Source organism: Salvelinus namaycush, chromosome 30, assembly GCF_016432855.1.
Source record: "Salvelinus namaycush isolate Seneca chromosome 30, SaNama_1.0, whole genome shotgun sequence".
Lineage (NCBI taxonomy): Eukaryota > Metazoa > Chordata > Actinopteri > Salmoniformes > Salmonidae > Salvelinus > Salvelinus namaycush.
Window position 1 is genome coordinate 30,021,242 of NC_052336.1, and position 22,645 is coordinate 30,043,886.

The following is a 22,645-nucleotide window of genomic DNA, read 5'->3' on the forward strand; positions in this document are numbered from 1 at the left end:
TTTATTTTATTAGGATCCCCATTAGCTGTTGCAAAAGCAGAAGATACTCTTCCTGGGGTCCACACAAAACATGAAACATGACGTAATACAGAACATTAATAGACAAGAACTGCTCAAGGACAGAACTACGTCAATTAAAAAATAAATTGAAAAAAGGCACACGTAGCCTACCGGTCATGTGGTTAGACATTTGAATTAGTGCAGTGGTCACCAGGACTACCGTGCGTTGATATCCCACAGAAGCCTATTGTGTGTTTATCCTCTGGCCCCACAATGTCCACGTTTTGACACTTGTAACTGTTATGGTCACTCTGGTGGATGGATGAAGATGACTCTTATCGATAACATGCAAACTCTCCCCTGTCAAACCATAGGACGTGGTGAAATCAACAAAGCAGGCGATGCTTCAGGTGATAACGGTGCGATTGATGTCATCGGCCACCTGACTCCATGTCTTGACAGGTCATGGGCGATAACCTCGTGTGCTGTTTTAATGTGTGATCTTATTGTCTTATTGTTTTTTGCTGATTATCCTGACAAGCTCAAGTGACTGGGTGTTTTGAATAAACGTTTTTTAAATAAAAAGTGGTGTTATTATAATAATAATAATAACAATAATAATATAATCAGGATGTTGTCCTTAAAAAAAAAAGACATATTGTGTTGCTAAGGCAACTCTGCATTTGCTGCTCTGTTGCTAGGAAGGCAGTTGCAGCTCTCCATCTCTCCTCTCATCCCTCACCATCCCTGTTTAATGTGTCTCATATCTCATCCACTGTCTGGGTGGATTTGACTGTTTCCCCCCCTCATTTACTATGGTAGAGTACACACACACACACACACACACCCCTAATCACAGCTCTCATGGCAGATCAACTTTAGCAAATGAGCATGCCACGCTAGTCACACTGTCTATGTGCCTTAAGTATATCGACTGAAAGGTTCAAGCTGCAGACGTGACAGGTAAAGGGTATATAGCAGTATTACTGGTAGCCTGGTAGGCCCACTGTCGTGTTTATGGGGCTGTATTGCTTGGATCACGTCATTGCTGCTTGTAGATGTTTTTTTCTTTCTTCTGGAAGTTATAGAGGTGAAGAGGTGTCTGAGAATTTAATTGCTTGGTTGAATGTGGCTGTGACTGACGTGGTGGCATTCTGTTTTTGGAGTATGAGCATACAGGTTTGAGTTATCACCTGTTGTGCCCAATCGCATTTGGAGTCGGGCTGGAGAAAGAGGATTCAACAAAAATACATTTTTATAAAAACTGTATCAAAGCCCCATCCATGATTTTAAAACCACAGCAATGAAACTGAAAGCAACATAATTACCTGAATATCTTTTCCTTCCCTCTCCATTTCTCTCGTCGCGTTGCTTGTGCGCATCTGTCGCCTTGCATTACATTAATGAAAAATGTAATGCAAGCGCATGCGGGCTGCGTCCCTCTGTGTCACCCACCGCCACCCCACGCCACTGAGTGGGAGGACACCCACCTCTCGACTCGAGTGAAAGGGTCAATCACTCATGCATGGCCTCCTGTTTTCGTGCCCGCGCACTGCCATGCTGGTCACGCTCTCCCTTCTCTCTTTCTCTTCTCTCATTCGTTGCGCGCACTCCTCGCCCAGGACTCCTAACTGCCTGCCACCATCCGTTCCTTTTCTCCCCCCCTCCTCCGCGCCAAGCCACGCTTTCATCATCATTTATTTAGTCGGTAATGCTGCTTCTATCCGACGTCACGCTTCGACTTCGTCGCCATCTCCGGCCTCCGCTTGTCGCTCCCCCGAGTGGTTTTCGGCCGCAGAGGAGCGGAGCGGCGGCTTTTCTGGAGATGCGGGCGCCGGACTGCCACTGCCAGCGTTGTCATGCACTTCATTTGAGCTAAAAGGGGCCGAGGCAAGGAGCCCCTCCGTCGGGGGCTGCCCAGAGTAGCTTACCGCGATGAACCTGCACTCAGGGCGGGCGGCTGTGGCCGTGATGCGGATGATGGGCTGTAATAACGGGCGCTTTGCGCGGCATTTTCTCCACAGCGACTGCGTGGTCGAGGAGAAGACGGTGGTCTTGACCAAGAAGGAGAATGAAGGCTTCGGCTTCGTGCTGCGAGGGGCCAAAGGTAAGATGCTACCCTGGTCTCTCCCCCCTTCTCCATATCCCTTTCTCATGGTTACTGTATATGTAGGCACTGCACATTAAACAATATAATAACAGCCTATGTATTTTATATGTCTCTATATGATAAAACTTTAAAGAGATTAACATTGTATTTCCCACCTGAAGTAACCACAGGAACCCCTCCACTCGGTATGTCAGTCACCTATATATAGCCTACTGTATAATGTAAACGACTTATGAATATATATGAGTTAATCTGTCTGTCTGTCTGTCTGTCTGTCTGTCTGTCTGTCTGTCTGTCTGTCTGTCAGTGTGAGCGTCAATGTCTAGCCAGCTAGACACCATCATAACTGAAGCAGAAACACACACACACACACACACACACACACACACACACACACACACACACACACACACACACACACACACACACACACACACACACACAAACAAAGACTAACTGCACCTCTGTCCACCTCTCTAGAACAGAGGCCCTCATGGGTCCAAATAGTTGGACCTGTTCCGAAATGGACCTGGGGCTTTCCCATCTGGACATGATTTGCATGAATTCATTTTTTAAATATAGAGACCTGTTCCAAACGGACCCGAGGACAACTAAACCCGTTCCGTTTCGACCTGGTCAGATCCAGACCCAATCCGAGTGAGAGAAGCAGCAGAAAAGTCCATTTTTAAACTACTTTATTAACTAGAGTTGAGAAAGCGCAAGGAAGAGGGGGTAGGGAGAGGTGAGGCTCTAGCAGGGGCTGTGCTGTGTGTGTAGGCTACTTTGAGTGTGAGTGAGTGACACGGGAGGAGGGAGGGAGAGACAGCAACCAAGCAAGCCGATGCGCTATATTAAACTAATAAATGCCATAGCTAAGTTATTTATCATCCAATAGGATTCTGAGTACCTGTCTTGACTGGATCAAACCGGGTGAATCTAGTTAAGCTCCCTAGCTAGCTAGCGCTAGGCTAATTGAGGCAGTGAGCGCTCTCTCATCTTACACAGTTACAAACAACAACAACATTCAGAATATGAAGTAGCAGCCTACCTGTTGGCTCTTGGTAATTGTAGCCTATTCTTCTCCTTTAACTTTTTATTCCATCACTTTAATTGAATCTTCCATTGATTAATATCTCCTCACTTTTGCCCCACACGGAGACTCTATGACTGTAGCCTATTTTTATTTTTTTTATTTAACCTTTATTTAACTAGGCAAGTCAAATTCTTATTTACAATGTCGGCCTACCAAAAGGCAAAAGGCCTCCTGCGGGGACGGAGGCCTTTTTATTTCATTTAAAAATTAATTAAATAAAAATATAGGCCAAAACACACATCATGACAAGAGAGACAACACAACACTACATAAAGAGATACCTAAGACAACAACACATGACAACACAGCATGGTAGCAACACAACATGACAACAACATGGTAGCAACACAACATGGCAGCTGCACAACATGGTAGCAGCACAAAACAGGGTACAAACATTATTGGACACAGACAACAGCACAAAGGGCAAGAAGGTAGAGACAACAATACATCATGCAAAGCAGCCACAACTGTCAGTAAGAGTGTCCATGATTGAGTCTTTGAATTAAGAGATTGAGATGAAACTGTCCAGTTTGAGTGTTTGTTGCAGCTCGTTCCAGTCGCTAGCTGCAGCGAACTGAAAAGACGTGCGACCCAGGGATGTGTGTGTTTGGTGACCTTTAACAGAATGTGACTGGCAGAATGGGTGTTATATGTGGAGGAGGAGGGTTGCAGTAGATATCTCAGATAGGGGGGTAGTGAGGCCTAAGGAGGTTTAAGAAATAAGCATCAACCACTGTGTTTTACGACCACTGTGTTTTACGACGGGTATACAGAGATGACCAGTTTACAGAAGAATATAGAGTGCAGTGATGTGTCCTATAAGGAGCATTGGTGGCCAATCTAATGGCCAAATGGTAAAGCACATCTAGCCGATCGAGAGCACCCTTACCTGCCGATTTATAAATGAAGTCTCCGTAATCTAGCATGGGTAGGATGGTCATCTGAATCAGGGTTAGTTTGGCAGCTGGGGTGAAAAAGGAGCGATTACGACAGAGGAAACCAAGTCTAGATTTGAATTTATCCTTGAAACGTTGATATGTGCTGAAAGAATGACAGTGTTCCGTCTAGCCATACTCACAAGTACTTGTATGAGGTCAATGACCTCAAGCTCTAAACCCTCAGAAGTAGTAATCACACCTGTGGGGAGAGGGGCATTCTTCTTACCAAACCACATGACCTTTGTTTTGGAGGTGTTCAGAACAAGTTTAAGGGCAGAGAAAGCTTGTTGGACACTAAGAAAGCTTTGTTGTAGAGCATTTAACCTCTTATGGCTGCAAGCCCGAGGTCGGTACACCTATGACAACATCCCCCACCCCCCCCACACTGATTAGCATCGCTAGCATAGCGTCACAATTAAATAGTAGCATCTAAATATCATTAAATCACAAGTCCAAGACACCAAATGAAAGATACAGATCTTGTGAATAAAGCCACCATTTCAGATTTTTAAAATGTTTTACAGGGAAGACAAAATATGTAAATCTATTAGCTAACCATGTTAGCAAAAGACACCATTTTTCTTTGTCCACCATTTTTTCTCAACACCAGTAGCTATCACCAATTCGGCTAAACTAAGATATTGATAGCCACTAACCAAGAAAAAACCTCATCAGATGACAGTCTGATAACATATTTATTGTATAGGATAGGTTTTGTTAGAAAAATGTGCATATTTCAGGTATAAATCATAGTTTACAATTGCACCCACCATCACAAATCGACTAGAATAAATACACAGAGCAACGTGTATTACCAATTTACTCATCATAAAACATTTCTTAAAAATACACAGCACATAGCAATGGAAAGACACAGATCTTGTGAATTCAGACAATATTTCAGATGTTCTAAGTGTTTTACAGCGAAAACACAATAAATCGTTATATTAGCATACCACATATGCAAACGTTACCAGAGCATTGATTCAAGCCAAAGAGAGCGATAACGTAATCATCGCCAAAATATATTAATTTTTTCACTAACCTTCTCAGAATTCTTCCGATGACACTCCTGTAACATCATATTACAACATACATATAGAGTTTGTTCGAAAATGTGCATATTTAGCCACCAAAATCATGGTTAGACAATGACAAAAGTAGCCCAGCTGGTCAGAAAATGTCGTGCGCCATATTAGACAGTGATCTAGTCTTATACATAAATACTCATAAACGTGACTAAAAAAATATAGGGTGGACAGCGATTGATAGACAATTTAATTCTTAATACAATCGCTGAATTACATTTTTTTAATTATCCTTACTTTTCAATACAGGTTGCGCCAAGCGAATCTAACAAAATGGCGGCATAAGCGATTAACATTTTTCGACAGAAACACGATTTATCATAATAAATTGTTCTTACTTTGAGCTGTTCTTCCATCAGAATCTTGGGCAAAGAATCCTTTCTTGGGTCTAATCGTCTTTTGGTCGAAAGCTGTCCTCTTGCCATGTGGAAATGCCCACTGCGTTCGGCATGAACTGGAAACGTGCCCAGAGGTTCAAAGTGTCTCAGAAAGCAATGCCTCAAAATCGCACTAAACGGATATAAATTGCTATAAAACGGTTTAAATTAACTACCTTATGATGTTTTTAACACCTATAACGAGCAAAAACATGACCGGAGAAATATTACTGGCTAAACTAAAGCTTGGAAAAAGAGCAGGTCCGTGTCCACCTTGCATCAGGCGCAGCTGGAAAAGGAACACTACCTACACGTTGTGCTGTTTTATAGAGGCTCTGATTGCGCAATCGACTCCATTCAAAGCGTCACCACGTAATGACATCCAGGGGAAGACGTAAGCAGTGTTTGTATCCTCATAGCATTCACAGGGACCTTTAAACTGACTCCAGATCAGGGGCCAAGATGTCTGAAATCTGACTCCATGTCAGGGAAAGTGCTGTAGAATGAGTTCTGTTCCACTCAGAGACAAAATTTCAACGGCTATAGAAACTAGAGAGTGTTTTCTATCCAATAATAACAATAATATGCATATTGTACGAGCAAGAATTGAGTACGAGGCCGTTTGAAATGGGCACCTATTATCTGGCTACTCAATACTGCCCCTGCAGCCATAAAAAGTTAACACAAAAGCCGGGGAGGGGCCAGTTGAGTATAAGACTATCATCTGCATATAAATGGATGAGAGAGCTTCCTTCTGCCTGAGCTATGATGTTGATGTAAATTGAGAAGAGTGTGGGGCCTAGGATTGAGACTTGGGGTACACCCTTGGTGACAGGCAGTGGCTGAGACTGCAGATGTTCTGACTTTACACACTGCACTCCTTGAGAGAGGTAGTTAGCAAACCAGGCCAAAGCCCCTCAGAGACACCAATACTCCTTAGCCAGTCCACGAGAATGGAATGGTCTACCGAATCAAAAGCTTTGGCCAAGTCAATAAAAATAGCAGCACAACATTGCTTAGAATCAAGGGCAATGGTGACATCATTGAGGACCTTTTAAGGTTGCAGTGACACATCCATAACCTGAGCGGAAACCAGATTGCAAACTAGAGAGAATACTATAGACATCAAGAACGCCAGTCAGTTGATTATTGACAAGCTTTTCCAACACTTTTGATAAACCGGGCAAAATAGAAATAGGTCTATAACAGTTAGGATCAGCTTGATCTCCCCCTTTAAATAAATAAATAATAATTATTAAATAAATAATTATAATTATTTATTAAATAAATACATAAAGGACAAACCGTAGCTGCCTTACAAGCAATGGGAACCTCCCCAGAGAGGAGAGACAAGTTTAAAAGGTCAGAGATAGGCTCGGCGATTATAGGGGCAGCAACCTTAAAGAAGAATGGGTCTAAACCATCTGACCCAGATTTTTTTTGTGGTCAAGTTTAAGGATTTCCTTTAGCACCTCGGACTCAGTGACCGCCTGCAGGGAGAAACTTTGTAGCGGGGCAGGGGAAAAAGAGGGAGGAGCATCGGGGCTAGTCGCATTAGAAGGGGTGGGAGATGAGGAAATGTTGGACGGGCAAGGAGGCATGGCTTATTCAAATAGGAATCCTGACTTAATGAAGTGGTGATTAAATAGCTCAGCCATGTGCTTCTTGTCAGTAACAACCACATCATCAACTTTAAGGGGCATGGGCAGCGGTGAGGAGGAGGGTTTATTCTCCAGGTCTTTAACCGTTTTTCAGAACTTCTTGGGGTTCGACCCACAGAGAGAGAACTGCTCCTTAAAGTAACTAACTTTGGCCTTCCGGATAGCCTGAGTGCACTTATTTCTCATTTCCCTGAAGGAGAGCCAGTCAGCCTGAGTATGCGTGTGCCAAGCCTTTCGTCAAATGCAATTCTTGAGGTGGAGTAACTCTGCAAGGTCATGGTCGAACCAGGGGCTGAACCTGTTTTAAATTCTCATTTTCTTTATGCAGGCGTGTTTGTTAACAATATCACTGAAAATAAAATAAAAAGATGGTACAGGCGTCTTGGACAGAGGGGATCAAGCTGATTCTATACCAGTTTACAGAGGCCGCTTATTGCCACTTTGAAGACTTATGATTGTTAAACAATTGCTACACGCGCCACTCTCGTGAAAAGCAAAGAGCAGAAGGAGAAATTATAAAAATGTTCTCTCTCTCTCTCTACTGCAGCAGTCATGTTCGGATCTATATGGGTCCTTCTGGACAAGTCAATCAAAATGACACATACCCGATACCCGTGACAATCATATCAGATCAAACCCAGACCCTTGACATGATTTAGAATTCTGGATCTCGGGTATTCGGGCACAGGTGGATCCGTGAAGACCGCTACTCTAGAGCACACACTCGCAAATGCACACACTCACACATCAATATCAGCCTGCGTGTAGGACATGTTGTCAGGACATTAGTGCGATTGTCCACACATCATTTGATATTACACCACCCATTTGATGCTGTCTAAAAATAGCCCGCTGAGCGGCTGTTTTGGTTTCTATGATGATTACAGCCATGTCATAATCCACACTGTCAAACGCTGCGAGGTGGCATTTTCTCATTGTTCTGAACTGTTGACAGGTAGATTGTCAACTGTCTGAACATCCTTGTTTTTTTAGGGGGGGGGGGGGGGGGTGGGGGGACAGACAGGGATAGAAGAAGAAAGTGACAGAGAGAGGAAGAGAACAATTTAGCCTAAAAAACAACAAGCCGAATGTACTAGAGTTGTTCTGACACTGCCATCACCCAAGGGAACTGAGCCAGCCCTCTTTATCCTCTGGCACTGTGCACTTCACACACACACTCTCTAATGCTCACAAACACACACAACGGAAACACACAAAATCGCACGAAAACACACAGACAGACACACAATGCACCCACTCTCACATAAAATCACAAATGAATGCTTGCGCATACATGCACGCGCATACACGCACACGCATATGCGCGCACACACACGCGCACACACACAGTGCCTAGCATCTCTCTTACAGTAAGAGGGTGATGTATTAGAAGTGTCACTCGTCACCATTGGTTTCTGGCTGCCACGAGGACACAATGTGAATATCACTGGCCATTGGAAGGTGGAAGAGTGGAGAAGAGATGGGAGAGGAGAAAGAGAGAGAGGGTGACAGGGGATAAGGGTGAAGAGAGGGAGATGGGGGAGACGAAATAGACAGCAGTATAGGAGATTGTAGAAAGAGATCTTACTGCCCCTACCACCAGAGCAAACCTTGTGTCTCGCACACACACACACACACACACACACACACACACACACACACACACACACACACACACACACACACACACACACACACTCGCACACACACACACACACACACACACACACACACACACACACACACACACACACACACACACACACACACACACACACACACACACACACACACACACACACACACACACACACACACTGCCATGCATAGACATTAGGACAGCAGTAATCTAATCTGGCTGTGTTGATGACAGCACAGTGTCTTCAGCCTTCCACCTTATTGAATTGGCAATGACCTTTGTGGTTTTATTGGTGATTAATGGATTATCTCTGCTTGTCTTTTGTTTGTTTGTTTGTCTGCTGACCACAAAGTCCATGCTAAACCCTGTTGAAAATAAAGCTGTGTGTGTGTGTGTGTGTGTGTGTGTGTGTGTGTGTGTGTGTGTGTGTGTGTGTGTGTGTGTGTGTGTGTGTGTGTGTGTGTGTGTGTGTGTGTGTGTGTGTGTGTGTGTGTGTGTGTGTGTGTGTGTATATAGATCTGGAATGGGGCTAGATCTCCATAGACTCAGGGTTGAGGAGGGGAGTGGTGTTCAGGATAAGGTGACCCACTTACCTTCTCTCTCTCTCTCTATCCCCCCTGTCTCTCTCTCACTCCTCCTAAATGCCTCCTCTCTCTCTCTCTCTCTCTCTCTCTCTCTCTCTCTCTCTCTCTCTCTCTCTCTCTCACTCCTCCTAAATGCCTCCTCTCTCTTTCTCTCTATCCCCCCTGTCTCTCTCTCTCTCTCTCTTTTTCTATCCAATAGCGGACACGCCCATCGAGGAGTTTACTCCCACCCCTGCCTTCCCAGCCCTCCAATACCTGGAGTCGGTGGATGAGGGAGGAGTGGCCTGGCAGGCGGGACTTAGGACCGGGGACTTCCTCATTGAGGTAAGTGTGTGTGTGCGCGTGCATGCATGTGTGTGTATGTATGCGCTTTTATGTGAGAGTGAGTGCATTGTGTGTCTGTGTGTGTGTTATTGTGCGATTGTGTGTATCATACTGCTATTCACTTCCTGTCCCTAACAGAGGTCTTTCTTCCTGCTGCTAGAAGCAATGAGATTGGTTGTAGAGATCCATTTTGGGATGAGTGAGAGCTGACTGGTGATGATATCTGTTGGCGCTTGAGTTTTGGTTCAACTTGATCTTAGGTCCCTCTTTATTTTACAGACTGCTATTTACCTGGTATTTATTTAAAAAGCACACGCTAGTATGATCATTATGTACTAATAATGTTACAATTAAATGTGTCTTTGGGATTATTACAACAAGCCCGACTTTGCAGCTTTTGATACCAGGTAGTTACCACTTGTCCTGTTTCTGCTCAATGCTTTGAGTTTCAGAGAGCTTTTGGATCAGACCAGTGATTCCCAAACTCTGGGTCAAGATCCACCACTAAGTCACTAAGTTCCCTGTCTGGTGGCAGATGAACATGTGATTGTGTCCAGTTGCATTGGTTTGTTTATTTGTGGTGAAAGGCTTTAGGTGGGTCACAGCCAAGGATGTGGTGTGAAAAAAACGACATCCAGGTAGTGATAGCCAGCTTAGGCTACCATCACACAATAACATGGCCTTCCTGAGACCTGAAGTACTGTTTTTGTGGGTACTTTTTGGGGGTCTGTTTTTGTGTTCTGTTTTTTTGGGATAGTGGTTATGACGGTGCTGTTTGAGAATTGTTATGAACATGGTTGTGAATCCCTGTTGGGCTGCGTGCATACTGTATGTGTGTGTAACGAGTGCAAACAGTGCAATTGTAATCAGTGCAGTGCTGTGGTTGGGGTTTGTCTTGGCTCTTGCTAAATGGAGCATCTCTCCCTCGTTCTCCGCCTCCATCTCTATCTCCTCTCTCTCCCTCACTCCTCTCTCATTAGCTGTTACATACACTGCCCCTATCTTTCCCCTCATCTCTCTATTACAGCATCTTAAACGCAGATTACCCACTGGGCAAAAACTGGTTGAATCAATGTTATTTCCACATCATTTCAACACCAACAATCAACGTGATGATGTTGCGACAACGTGGAAAAGTGATTGGATTTGCAAAAAGTCCTCAATGTAAGGGCATTTTGTATTTTTTCCACCCAACTTTGAACCTAAATCCGATGACATGGTGATTTTTTATTGTTGTTATTTTTTATACATTGAATTCACTTTAGTTGACAACTCAACCAAATGTAAGTCAAACTAGACTTTCAACTGACGTCTGTGCCCAATGGGTACAGCATCCTTGGCCTTTCTTGATGTGAGAGAAACTAGTCATGGTTTAACTAGTCATGATTCTGCAAAGTTGGTATTGAGAGGCCTCCTTTTCAGGCCATGGAGGAAATAATATCCTATAGCTGGGAGGGAGAAGGACACATTTCAAACTTTACTGCTTACTGAGTTGTATTAAAAGAGAGAGAACGAGAGGGAGATGAATTTGACAACCGTTTTTCAGGTTCTTCTCATATTTTTTACTGTTGTCAATGATTACTAATTGTTGTTGTCTCTGCTGTTTTAATTGTTCTCATCATGTGCTTTTTGGTCATGTATGTTCCGGTAACCCTTTCTTCACTTGTCGTACCAATGAAGTTGATTCAATTGTATTGAGTTGAGACAGAGTGGGAGGGATCAATCACTCAGGCTGTGACTGTTGGACGTGAGAAAGCGTGAAACCTGTCTAAGTGTTCTGTCAATGTTATTGAACTTTGTTTCTGACAGGTTAGAGTGTAGGATGACTTGTCTCTGGTCTGTACTGTTTGTCTCTGTTGATGTGACCTTTGCCCCTTTCGTTGTCAGGGTCAAAGGTGAAAGGTGACAGTTTTACTGCAGGCTGCAGAGTTCACCAAGCTGTTTTTGGAGATGAGGGATCTTCTCCCCTCCCCTCTCCTCTCCTCTGTTAGACTGTCTGTAATGGCGAGACTCCTTGCTGTTAGGACACTGTTTATGTCTGACCTCTTGTTCCTCAGACACTGCAGTTTTTGGCAAATCTCCCCCAAAATCGAGATTCTATATGGAGTGGGCTGCGCTGCCTTACTGTGCCCTTAGCTGATGGGCTGGACTGCATCTTAAATTGCACCGTATGAGTCTTGAACAGTATGCACCATATACCAAAACACACTTTTTTATCCCCAAAATGATTTGGCAGTTAATGTCAAATCATATTTTTCATTAAACTTCCATTTCCTTCCAAGAGGCTGAATGTCTCTAGCCTATTCAGTCTATACAGACTACGGCTTAGGAGCCAGTGGCTTACTAATGTTAAGTGGAGTGTATGGCCCAAAGTATGGAGCGATTTCAGTGCCAACAGTGCCAATTGTATTTCAATTTCATAATTTAGAATTTGTTTTAAGGTACTGAATTTGAATTTTATATTTTTTAATTTGTAATGCACAAATTGAATCAATGAATTCATAAATTTAACTTGTATTTCATAATTTGAAGCTATTTTGAATGAATATTGCATTTTTTTAAATGTAATATTCAAATTCAATATTTATATATTCATTTTCAATATGGTAGATATTGTATTCATTGGCTGTGATTCAAATTTACAAAATATAATTTCATGTTCATCAAAGTTTCAAATATTCAACTTCTCAGATGTATTCAGATTCAGTTTTTAAATGCAGTTCTCCAGCCAGTTCTCCTGGCTGGCAAAGTACCAGGATGTTGTCTCCGATTTTGAATCTGAATTTGGACACAGATTAGCCGTTATACTGACCAGATACTCTAGTGGCTGCTCTAACAATGGAAATACATTTCATAAAAAAATGAAAGGCAGTCGAGCGGAGGCAAGATAAGGGGGGACCATTCTAGCCAATGAGAGGGTAGATATATACACGTGTGAACAGCAGGCACAGCAGTTTCCACTAGTTACCACAGCCACAAAGTCAAAATAGCTTTTTTGGTTTTAATTTAAGGTTACGGTTGGGCATAAGGTTAGCAGTGTGGTTAGGGTTAGATGTAATACAAATTCTGGAAGTTATGGAATTAAAATACAATTTATGTTGTATCGCTCCATACAAGCCAAGCATTTTGGGTATACCGTACTGAACGTGGCTGCCACAGCAGTGGTGCTGACAGGGCTAAGTAAGATGGTGGTGGTTAGCCCAGATAAAGATTGTTAGCAGATTGCTACAGTACATTGTCATTTCTCAAATGTAGCAGCTCCCCCCTCTCACTTTCTCTCTCTCTCTCTCTCTCTCTCTCTCTTCCACTCTAATTCTCCCATAGCAGTCCAGGACACTGACTATGGTACAGTACAGTACAGTACACAGATGAATTAACTGTATCTCTCTGCCTGTGTGTGTGTTTGAATAGAGATAGAGAGATGGGGAGGAAGACTGTAGTATAACGCTCCTCTCTCCCAGGTCAGGAGTGTGCTGTGTGTGACTGTATGTATGCAAAGGCAGCTGCTACCCTCAACCCCCAGGTGCGTGTGTGTGTGTGTGTGTGTGTGTGTGTGTGTGTGTGTGTGTGTGTGTGTGTGTGTGTGTGTGTGTGTGTGTGTGTGTGTGTGTGTGTGTGTGTGTGTGTGTGTGTGTGTGTGTGTGTGTGTGTGTGTGTGTGTGACAGTCAGATCTCTTCCCCACTGCTGCATATTCTGAGCATCTTACTGTCAACTCAGTCCTCCTCTAGTGCTACACAAACACAGCTGATACAAATACAAAGTCTCTTACCGTACCATAATTCTACCAGTGGACTGATAACACTATGTCTTTCCCAACTTAGTTACAACAAACCAGTAAAGCTAGTCTACAGGATATTAGCACATTGCTAATAAACACTTTGCTGTGTGACGTTCTAGCACTGTGAAAGTGCTACGTTGCTAGCTAGCTCAGTTCCCTGCTAATATGGCAGTCAACCATGCTTTCCCAACAGACCCCAGGTCTGTGCTCAGTGATATTGATGAGATTACAACCATTGCCCTTGACCCAATTATGCCTGAGTGAGTGGCCAATTTTCTCTCTGACAAGCAGTATTGTGATGATAGCTAGAGGATCTGGAATAGCTAGCGCTGGAACCTGTTAACTTGTAACCTGCATCCACTTAGAGCTATGGATATGCGGTGTTCAGCAGACTATGTTTGAGATTTAGAATGCTAGAAGAAGGCACTAGAGCCCTATTCGGCAGGGATTAGTTTTACTGTGGGAGGTCAGGTAATAATGTATTACATGCACAAGCACAAAACACAGCAACTGTAATTTTAGTCCCTTCTGAATCTGCCATGTCAGTAATTTTCACATGGTGGGAGAGTTTATTTGTTTATTCAGATTCCCATTAGCTTTTGCCGAAGCAGCAGCTATTCTTCCTGGGGTCCACACAAAAATGTAAAATGCGACAAGTAACAAAACACTGGTAGACTAGAACAGTCACACAAATTTAAAATGCAACGATGTGCAAATAATGCAGCTAAAGAGTGATGTGTGCGTAGTTTGTGTGCGTTAGAGTGTTTGCGTGTGTCACTTCACAGTCCCTATTGTGCAATGAGACGTTGTTTTATAAAACAAATAAATGAGGGAATTTTGCTGTTTGCGTGAATAATTAGAAATGGAAGGGGAGGTCCATTCGATCATGGCTCTGTATATATACATTCGTTTTGGACTTGGGGACTGTGAAGAGACCCCTGGTGGCATGTCTTGTGGGGGTATGTATGGATGTCTGAGCCGTATGTTATTTATTATGCAAACAAGCTGGAATTTTTCCCCACAGTAATATTTCTCATAAAAACTAGAAGAGAAGCAGTCAATCTCTCATCAACCCTCAAGACGGGCATGCATGTTGTTGATGTTGCTTCTGTATGTGCAGGTACGGACACGGTGTGCTCTGTTTTGAGCCAGCTGCAGCTTTTCTAGGTCTTTCTTTGCTGCAATTGGCCATATTACGGACAGTAATCAAGATGGGACAAGACCAGAGCCTGAACAACTAGTACAGTTGATTTTTGTCAAAAACGCAGGACATCTTTTTTTGTAACAGACATACCCCTCCCCATCTTCACACCAACTTTGTGAATATGATTTTGTATTTGTATTTATTAGGCAGCAGCTACTCTCCCTGGGGTCCAAACACATTAAGGCGCTTACATCACACATAAAGCAAAAGATAAAACAGTACATCATGTAACATTATTACACCACTACATATCTACAATACAAAATGTCACCATACAACAATATTACAAAGTACATGTGTGTGGAAAGCGTGTGCGTGTGGTGCTAGTGCGTGTGTGCGTATGCATGTGCCTGTACCTGTGTGTATCTCTTCACAGTCACCGCTGTTCCGTAAGGTGTATTCCGTAAGGTGTATTATTATTATTAAGGTGTACAATTTTGTTGATCTGACTCTTCTGCTTCCATCAGTTACCTGATGTGGAATAGAGTTCCATGTAGTCATGGGGATTCTGAAGAGACCTCTGGTGGCATGTCTTGTGGGGTATGCATGGGTGTCCAACCTGTGTGCTGCTAGCTCGGTGCATTCAACATGTCAACACTTCTTACAAAAACAAGTAGTGATGAAGTCAATCTCTCCTCCACTTTGAGCCTTGAGAGATTGACATGCATATTATTCATGTTAGCTCTCCGTGTACATTTAAGAACCAACTGTGCTGCCCTGTTCTGAGGCAATTGTACTATTCCAAGGTCCCTCTTTGTGGCACCTGACCACACGACTGAACAGTAGTCCCGGTGCGACAAAACTAGAGCCTGTAGGACCTGCCTTGTTGATGTTGATGGTGTTGTTAAGAAGGCAGAGCAGAGCTTTATTATGGACAGACTTTTACCCATCTTAGTTACTGTTGTGTCAACATGTATTGACCATGACAATTTAAAATCCAGGGTTACTCCAGGCAGTTGAGTCACTTCAACTTGCTCAATTTCCACATTATTCCACATAGATCAGTTTACTGTTTACACTCCGTCTGCTGTTTTTCTGAAATCGTTTCCATTAAATCGTTTTTAACTCCGGTCACAAACTCAGATACCTCCTGCGTCTCGACCTGTTGTTTTGACCTGATGTTTCCGAAGTTTTATTTTGTTTATTTTTATTTTGTTCGTTTCCAGCGCTGTCGAAGCTGTTTTTATTACTCTCTTATCCAGGACAATATTGACAATCCGTAGTTCCAATGCAGCAATTGTTTGTTTGCGGAGGATTACAGGAATGAGGTAGCTATCCTTAGCAAGCAAATTTCAATGCTGTGCGAACTTTTGGGGAAAATGCAAATTGTAACTTTCTCCTTCTCAACTCCTGTGGCTGGACGCTGCTCGGGCCTGATGGATGTATCCCCGGATGTATCCCCACCTTGTTATCTTTCCCTATCCAAATGGCCTGTGCTACCTGGAACTTGCCTGCCGAGGAAGTCGTGTCCATCTGCTTCTCCTCCTCCATCTTGTGGTGGAGTAGACAGGGAACAGCAAGAGGATTGTTCCAGTCAGCGCTGGTCCCGTGGCACAAGTCGTGGAAACCGAAAGCAGCGGCATTCTTCTAAGTGGACGGAAGTGACTGCGAGAGGTTCGGAACAGATTGACATAAGGGATAGCTTCACCGCACTGGTACCTGATCTTTCTGCGCCTTCATCGCTGTGTCTGTGGCGGCTGTGCTGACTCCAGCAGCGGCTTCGTCGCCGAGTTTCGGCTCCTTTCCCTCTCTCTGGACCTGACGGACCACTGCCTGCTGTGGGACCTATCGCCGGGAGCAGCGGGCAGTGCTGCTTTTCGCGGGACTGTGAAAGGTTTAACTTCTTTGGGCTGCAAGCCCGAAGCCGGGCACAATATGACAACAGCCACTTCAAGTGCAGGGCGCGAAATTCAAAATATATTTTTTAGAAATATTTAACTTTCACACATTAACAAGTCCAATACAGCATTTGAAAGATAAACATCTTGTGAATCCAGCCAACATGTCCGATTTTTTAAATGTTTTACAGCGAAAACACCACGTATATTTATGTTAGCTCACCACCAAATACAAAAAAGGACAGACATTTTTCACAGCACAGGTAGCATGCACAAAACCAACCTAACTAACCAAGAACCAACCAAACTAACCAAGAAACAACTTCATCAGATGACAGTCTTATAACATGTTATTCAATAAATCTATGTTTTGTTCGAAAAATGTGCATATTTGAGCTATAAATCAGTTTTACATTGCAGCTACCATCACAGCTACCGTCAGAAATAGCACCGAAGCAGCCAGAGTAATTACAGACACCAACGTCAAATACCTAAATACTCATCATAAAACATTTCTGAAAAATACATGGTGTACAGCAAATGAAAGACAGGCATCTTGTGATTCCAGCCAATATTTCCGATTTCTTAAGTGTTTTACAGCGAAAACACAATATAGCATTATATTAGCTTACCACAATAGCCAGAAACACAAGCCATTTACCAGCAGCAAAAGTTAGCGATCGTAACAAACCAGCAAAAGATATATAATTTTTGACTAACCTTGATAAGCTTCATCAGATGACAGTCCTATAACATCAGGTTATACATACACTTATGTTTTGTTCGAAAATGTGCATATGTGCATATTTAGAGCTGAAATCAGTGGTTATACATTGTGCTAACGTAGCATCTTTTTCCCACAACGTCCGGATATTTTTCTGACACTCACATATTCTGACCAAATAACTATTCATAAACATTACTAAAAAATACATGTTGTATAGGAAATGATAGATACACTAGTTCTTAATGCAATCGCCGTGTTAGAATTCAAAAAATAACTTCATTACGACATGCAGTTTACGTTATGGCGAGAGCGTGCCCAAAATCTGGGCGCAAACTACTAGTTCACATGTTCGACAGATATATGAAATAGCATCATAAAATGGGTCCTACTTTTGATGATCTTCCATCAGAATGTTGTACAAGGGGTCCTTTGTCCAGAACAATCGTTGTTTGGATTTAGAATGTCCTCTTCTCCAGTCAATTAGCACGGAAAGCTAGCAAAGTGGCGCGAAGCTCTCCTTCCTGAACATACGCAGACAAAGCAACACGCCTAACGTCCCGAAAAAATTTCAATAATCTAATAAAACTATATTGAAAAAACATACTTTACGATGATATTGTCACATGTATCAAATAAAATCAAAGCCGGAGATATTAGTCGTCTATAACGACAGCTTTACAGAAGGCAATACCAGGTCACTTCTCGCGCGTTCCAGAAAACAGGAAATTGGGGTCACGTCATGCCAAGAGCTTTTATTCGACCTCAGATGATGTTATACACTCTATTTCTTCTCTCACTGCCTGTTGACATCTAGTGGAAGGCGTATGAAGTGCATGTATACTAATAAATATCAAGCACATTTATAGGCAGGCCCTAGAACAGAGCATCGATTTCAGATTTTCCACTTCCTGTCAGGAAGTTTGCTGCAAAATGAGTTCTGTTTTACTCACAGATATAATTCAAACGGTTTTAGAAACTAGAGAGTGTTTTCTATCCAATAGTAATAATAATATGCATATTGTACGAGCAAGAATTGAGTACGAGGCCGTTTGAAATGGGCACCTTTTATCCAGGCTACTCAATACTGCCCCTGCAGCCCAAAGAGGTTAACGAATTGTGTGTGATGTAGGAATGGGCGGATTTCTCTGTCCCCTTATCCGGCCGTTGTGTTGGGCAGATCAGTGGTGAGAAATGTCTCAGTCCTTGGAGAAAAAACGTTGTGCTATCCAAGACCACAAATACAGGACATCAATAAGCTGCTCCTAAACATTTTAAACGAGCATCAGGAATTTTAGTCTAGCATAATTCATGTGGGATTCAATGACATTATGAAGGGCAGCTCAGAACAGCTGAAGATGGATTTTAAAGAACTGATTGGGTCTCTGCTTGACACCAACAAACACCCCATAATATCTGGCCCTGTGCCCTCCCTAAATTGTTGCCTTGAATGTTTAAGCAGACTATTAGCCCTCCATGGCTACGAGACTATTGCAGCTCTGTGGTTGTGACATTGATAATTTTGATACCTTCTGGAAACAAAGCTCCTTTTATAAGGAGGATGGGATCCACCCAAATCATTTGGAGGATGGGATCACCTAATGTATGTTCCCCTAACTCTATGCATTAATCATGTGCCTATGAACCAAAGTTATACTGTTAGCACTGAGGCGGTGTGCCCTAGTAGGAATTGTGTGCAGCTCACCCTGCACTAACATAAATAACACGAGCATGTGTACTTCTGCTCAGCTTCTCAGTAAAGCAATGAAAACAGTCAAGCATTCCAGAAAAGTGTTAAAAATAGCCCACGTTAACATATGTAGCTTAAGAAACAAGGTTCATGAAATCAATAATTTGCTATTTACAGATGACATTCATATTCTGACATCTCTGAAACTCACTTAGATAATACCTTTGATGATACAGTGGTAGCAATACATGGTTATAAGATCTACAGAAAATACAGAAATGCCAAAGGTGGAGGTGTAACCGTTTATATTTAGAACCATATTCCTGTAAAGCTTAGAGAGGACCTCATGATCAGTATTGTTGAAGTAATATGGCTACAGGTTCATCTGCCTTACTTAAAGCCCATTCTGGTGGGAAGCTGCTTTAGAACACCAAGTGCTAACAGTATCTGGATAACATGTGTGAAATACTTGATAATATATGTGATACCAAGAGAGAGGTATGTTTTCTTGGTGATTTAAATATTGACTGGCTTTCATCAAGCTGCCCATTCAAGAAAAAGTTTCATGATTCATATATACATTTCTTGAATCTTGTTTCTTAGGCTACACATGTTAATGTGGTCTGTTTTTAGCACTTTTCTGGGATGCTTGATTGTTTTTATTGCTTTACTGGGAAGCTTAGCAGAAGTAGATATGCTCATGTTATTTATGTTTGAGCTGATAGTGCAGGCTGAGCTGCACACATTGGACTTTCTACTAGGGCACACCGCCTCAGTGCTAACAGTATAACTCTGGTTCATAGGCACATGATTACAGCATACAATAGCTGTAGGATCAACAGAGGCATTCAGGGCAGTTAGAGGGACATACATTAGGTTACTTACATTGTGTCTGCCAACGCCCCAGGGATAATGTACATTTGCTGCAGCATTATGACACCTCAGCAACACAATGGTAGGGATTAACTGAGTTGGGCTTGGGTCACTGATAAGTCCAGGAGTCAAGAGGATTCAGCTGGGCTCCATCATTCCTGTAGAGCATCTTCTGTTTCCAGAAAGTGTCAAAGTTATCTGTAAAAGTGATTCTGCAATTTTTTTGCCATTCGTGTAATGCCAGTAGCCTGAATCCTTCACACTCGCTCTTTAAAATTCATTTCCAGAAGTTCCGAGCTAGCCCTCCTAATGTCGTTTGACACCACATGGACTACGACAGCGTCAACTCCCGGCAGCTGTCGTAGAATGGTTGGAAGCAGCCTTTAAATGTCCTGTACTCATGCTCCAGGATATCACAGCGTGTTTCTTACCATAGAACTCGAGATGACGACAGCTGGTGCAATGGCTGAGGAGGTCCGGCCATTCTTTCGCCTCGGGTTGTTTCGCAAAAGTATTTATTACCTTTTATTTTTATGTGTGGCATAAACAAAACCAGTCACAATGTTTTAATCTGTTTAGGCTTTCACCGAGCATTCCACTGATTTCAAAACTGTGTCCTTCAGAAAGTGGAGAGCTATCTTTCAAAAGAATCTGCGTTAGAAAGGATTACCGACACATACTGAGTAGCCTATTATAGACAGAAGCGAGCTACATGGCAGACCAATTCAAACTCATCTCTTGGCATGTCCAGCCCATCCATTATCTCAGCCAATAATGGCTAGCTGTCACGTTCACTATCTTCAAACTCCCTGTCATAAATGAGCCAAGGCGCAGCATGCATGTAATTCCACATCTCTTTTAATCGTAGTGAAACCTTCACCAAAAGAACAGGTAAACAGAAACAGACGTGACACAAACGTGACGCAACCGTGGCGCACACAAACACACACGAAAAAATAAATAATTACCCACAACATAGGTGGGAAAAAGCCTGCCTAAGTATGATTCCCAATCAGAGACAACGATAAACAGCTGCCTCTGATTGCGAACCACACTCGGCCAAAAACAAAGACCTAGAAAACATAGAATGCCCACCCAAATCACACCCTGACCTAACCAAATAGAGAAAAAAAACGTCTCTCTAAGGTCAGGGCGTGACATTAGCAGGAAGGTTCCTGACTTTTTCCATGGCTAAACCAACTAGGCTTGTAATTGAACAATTTTGTTCATATTTACAGATGGCATACAAGTTTGTTATTAATCCCATCTGAATTGTCCACTGGAAAAACTAACACACTTGCGTAATAGTTACATAACTGACGTTCTATAGTAATACAAGTCCCGTGCAAATGGGGTTTTAGTTGCAACACAATGTACTTTTTTTTTACCAACCTAGTGGTAAGGTTTGAGGACTTAAATGACACGGACACTCCAGGAAATGTATTTGCTACATTAGGTCATATTGGACTCTTTAGACAAGAGCTCTGTTGAAGCTCAAATTCTCTTGAAGATGCTGTATAAAAAACAAGAAACAATATAACTTAAACGGTATCAACAGGAGAAAGCATTTCAAATTCCTGCCTGTCCCAGCTCAAGACAAATGGCCCGAAGAGACACAGGATGTGTGTCTGCGCTCGCCATTTAGAGGGCCAATCAGGCGGGCTTGTAGCTTCCCTGCTGAAGCACAGGGGTGTAAAATGAACACAGGTTCTCTTCGTTACCCAGGGTGCACCTGGAGCAGCGGGGAGCCATTCCATGCCTTTAGGCAGCTCTACTACTGAGGAGATTGAGACTACAAAGGTTTTCCCACAGCTGGCTAACTCACACATACACACACACACATGCACATGCACACACACACACACACACACACACACACACACACACACACACACACACACACACACACACACACACACACACACACACACACACACACACACACACACACACACACGCGCGCGCGCGCTTAGCATTGGGTCACGTCTTGAGTGTTTGGACAACAACATTGATAGACACAAGCTGAGGTTCAGCTAAAATATTTGAACCTGGGTTGTGGGAATGGCATAGTTGCGTTAATGTTGACAGAAATGTTGTGCTGTTTTATTGCCAGACATGAAAAGGGTTGTGTTTGGATGCGTTTCATCCCCTCCCTACATGGCTATTAACCAAAAATGGGCATGGACTTGTTACTCCCTCACTAATATTCAAATTAGTGTTAGCCGGCTAATGTATTGATCTCCGTGAAACCCAATCCTGGTCTAGAGTCTTCTGGCTCACTGACCTCTCCCAGGGTAACTGTTAGTTGTTGCGGTGTGTGGTTTTAATGTGGTGAGTTACACTTCCCTTCCATTACACAGATCAATACTGTAGCTCTCGGGGAATATCAGACAGCCGAGAGTCACACACACGCTTGCATGCACGTGCGCACACACTCACACACAGTACACACGCACACAGTCTTAAAATAGCATCGGGAGTGGATACGATCGTATCACATGAATCATTTAGTCACACAGATACAATCAAGATCCCGCATGAACACATTGCTGCTGTGGGAACTCTTTTCGTCTCCTTCAAAAAAGGCACAAAAAACACACACTGTCAAAACCTGGAGTAGTAATAAAAGGTTAGGATGGCTGTCATATTGCGAGAGATTAAATGGGTTACATTAGTGAAAACACCATAGATGAAAAACACAGAACGTCAACCCAACCCCT

At 42.9% G+C, this 22,645-nt stretch overlaps 1 protein-coding gene across 1 annotated transcript in view; it reads left to right on the top strand.

Moving 5' to 3' along the window:
- Positions 1–22,645, top strand: part of LOC120025092 (SH3 and multiple ankyrin repeat domains protein 2-like) — a 167,776-nt gene that overhangs the window by 93,334 nt on the left and 51,797 nt on the right. The window contains exons 14-15 of the mRNA XM_038969526.1: positions 2,025–2,107; positions 9,693–9,817. Of these exons, the coding sequence (XP_038825454.1) occupies positions 2,025–2,107; positions 9,693–9,817 (208 nt within the window). The remainder of the gene's footprint in view (positions 1–2,024; positions 2,108–9,692; positions 9,818–22,645) is intronic.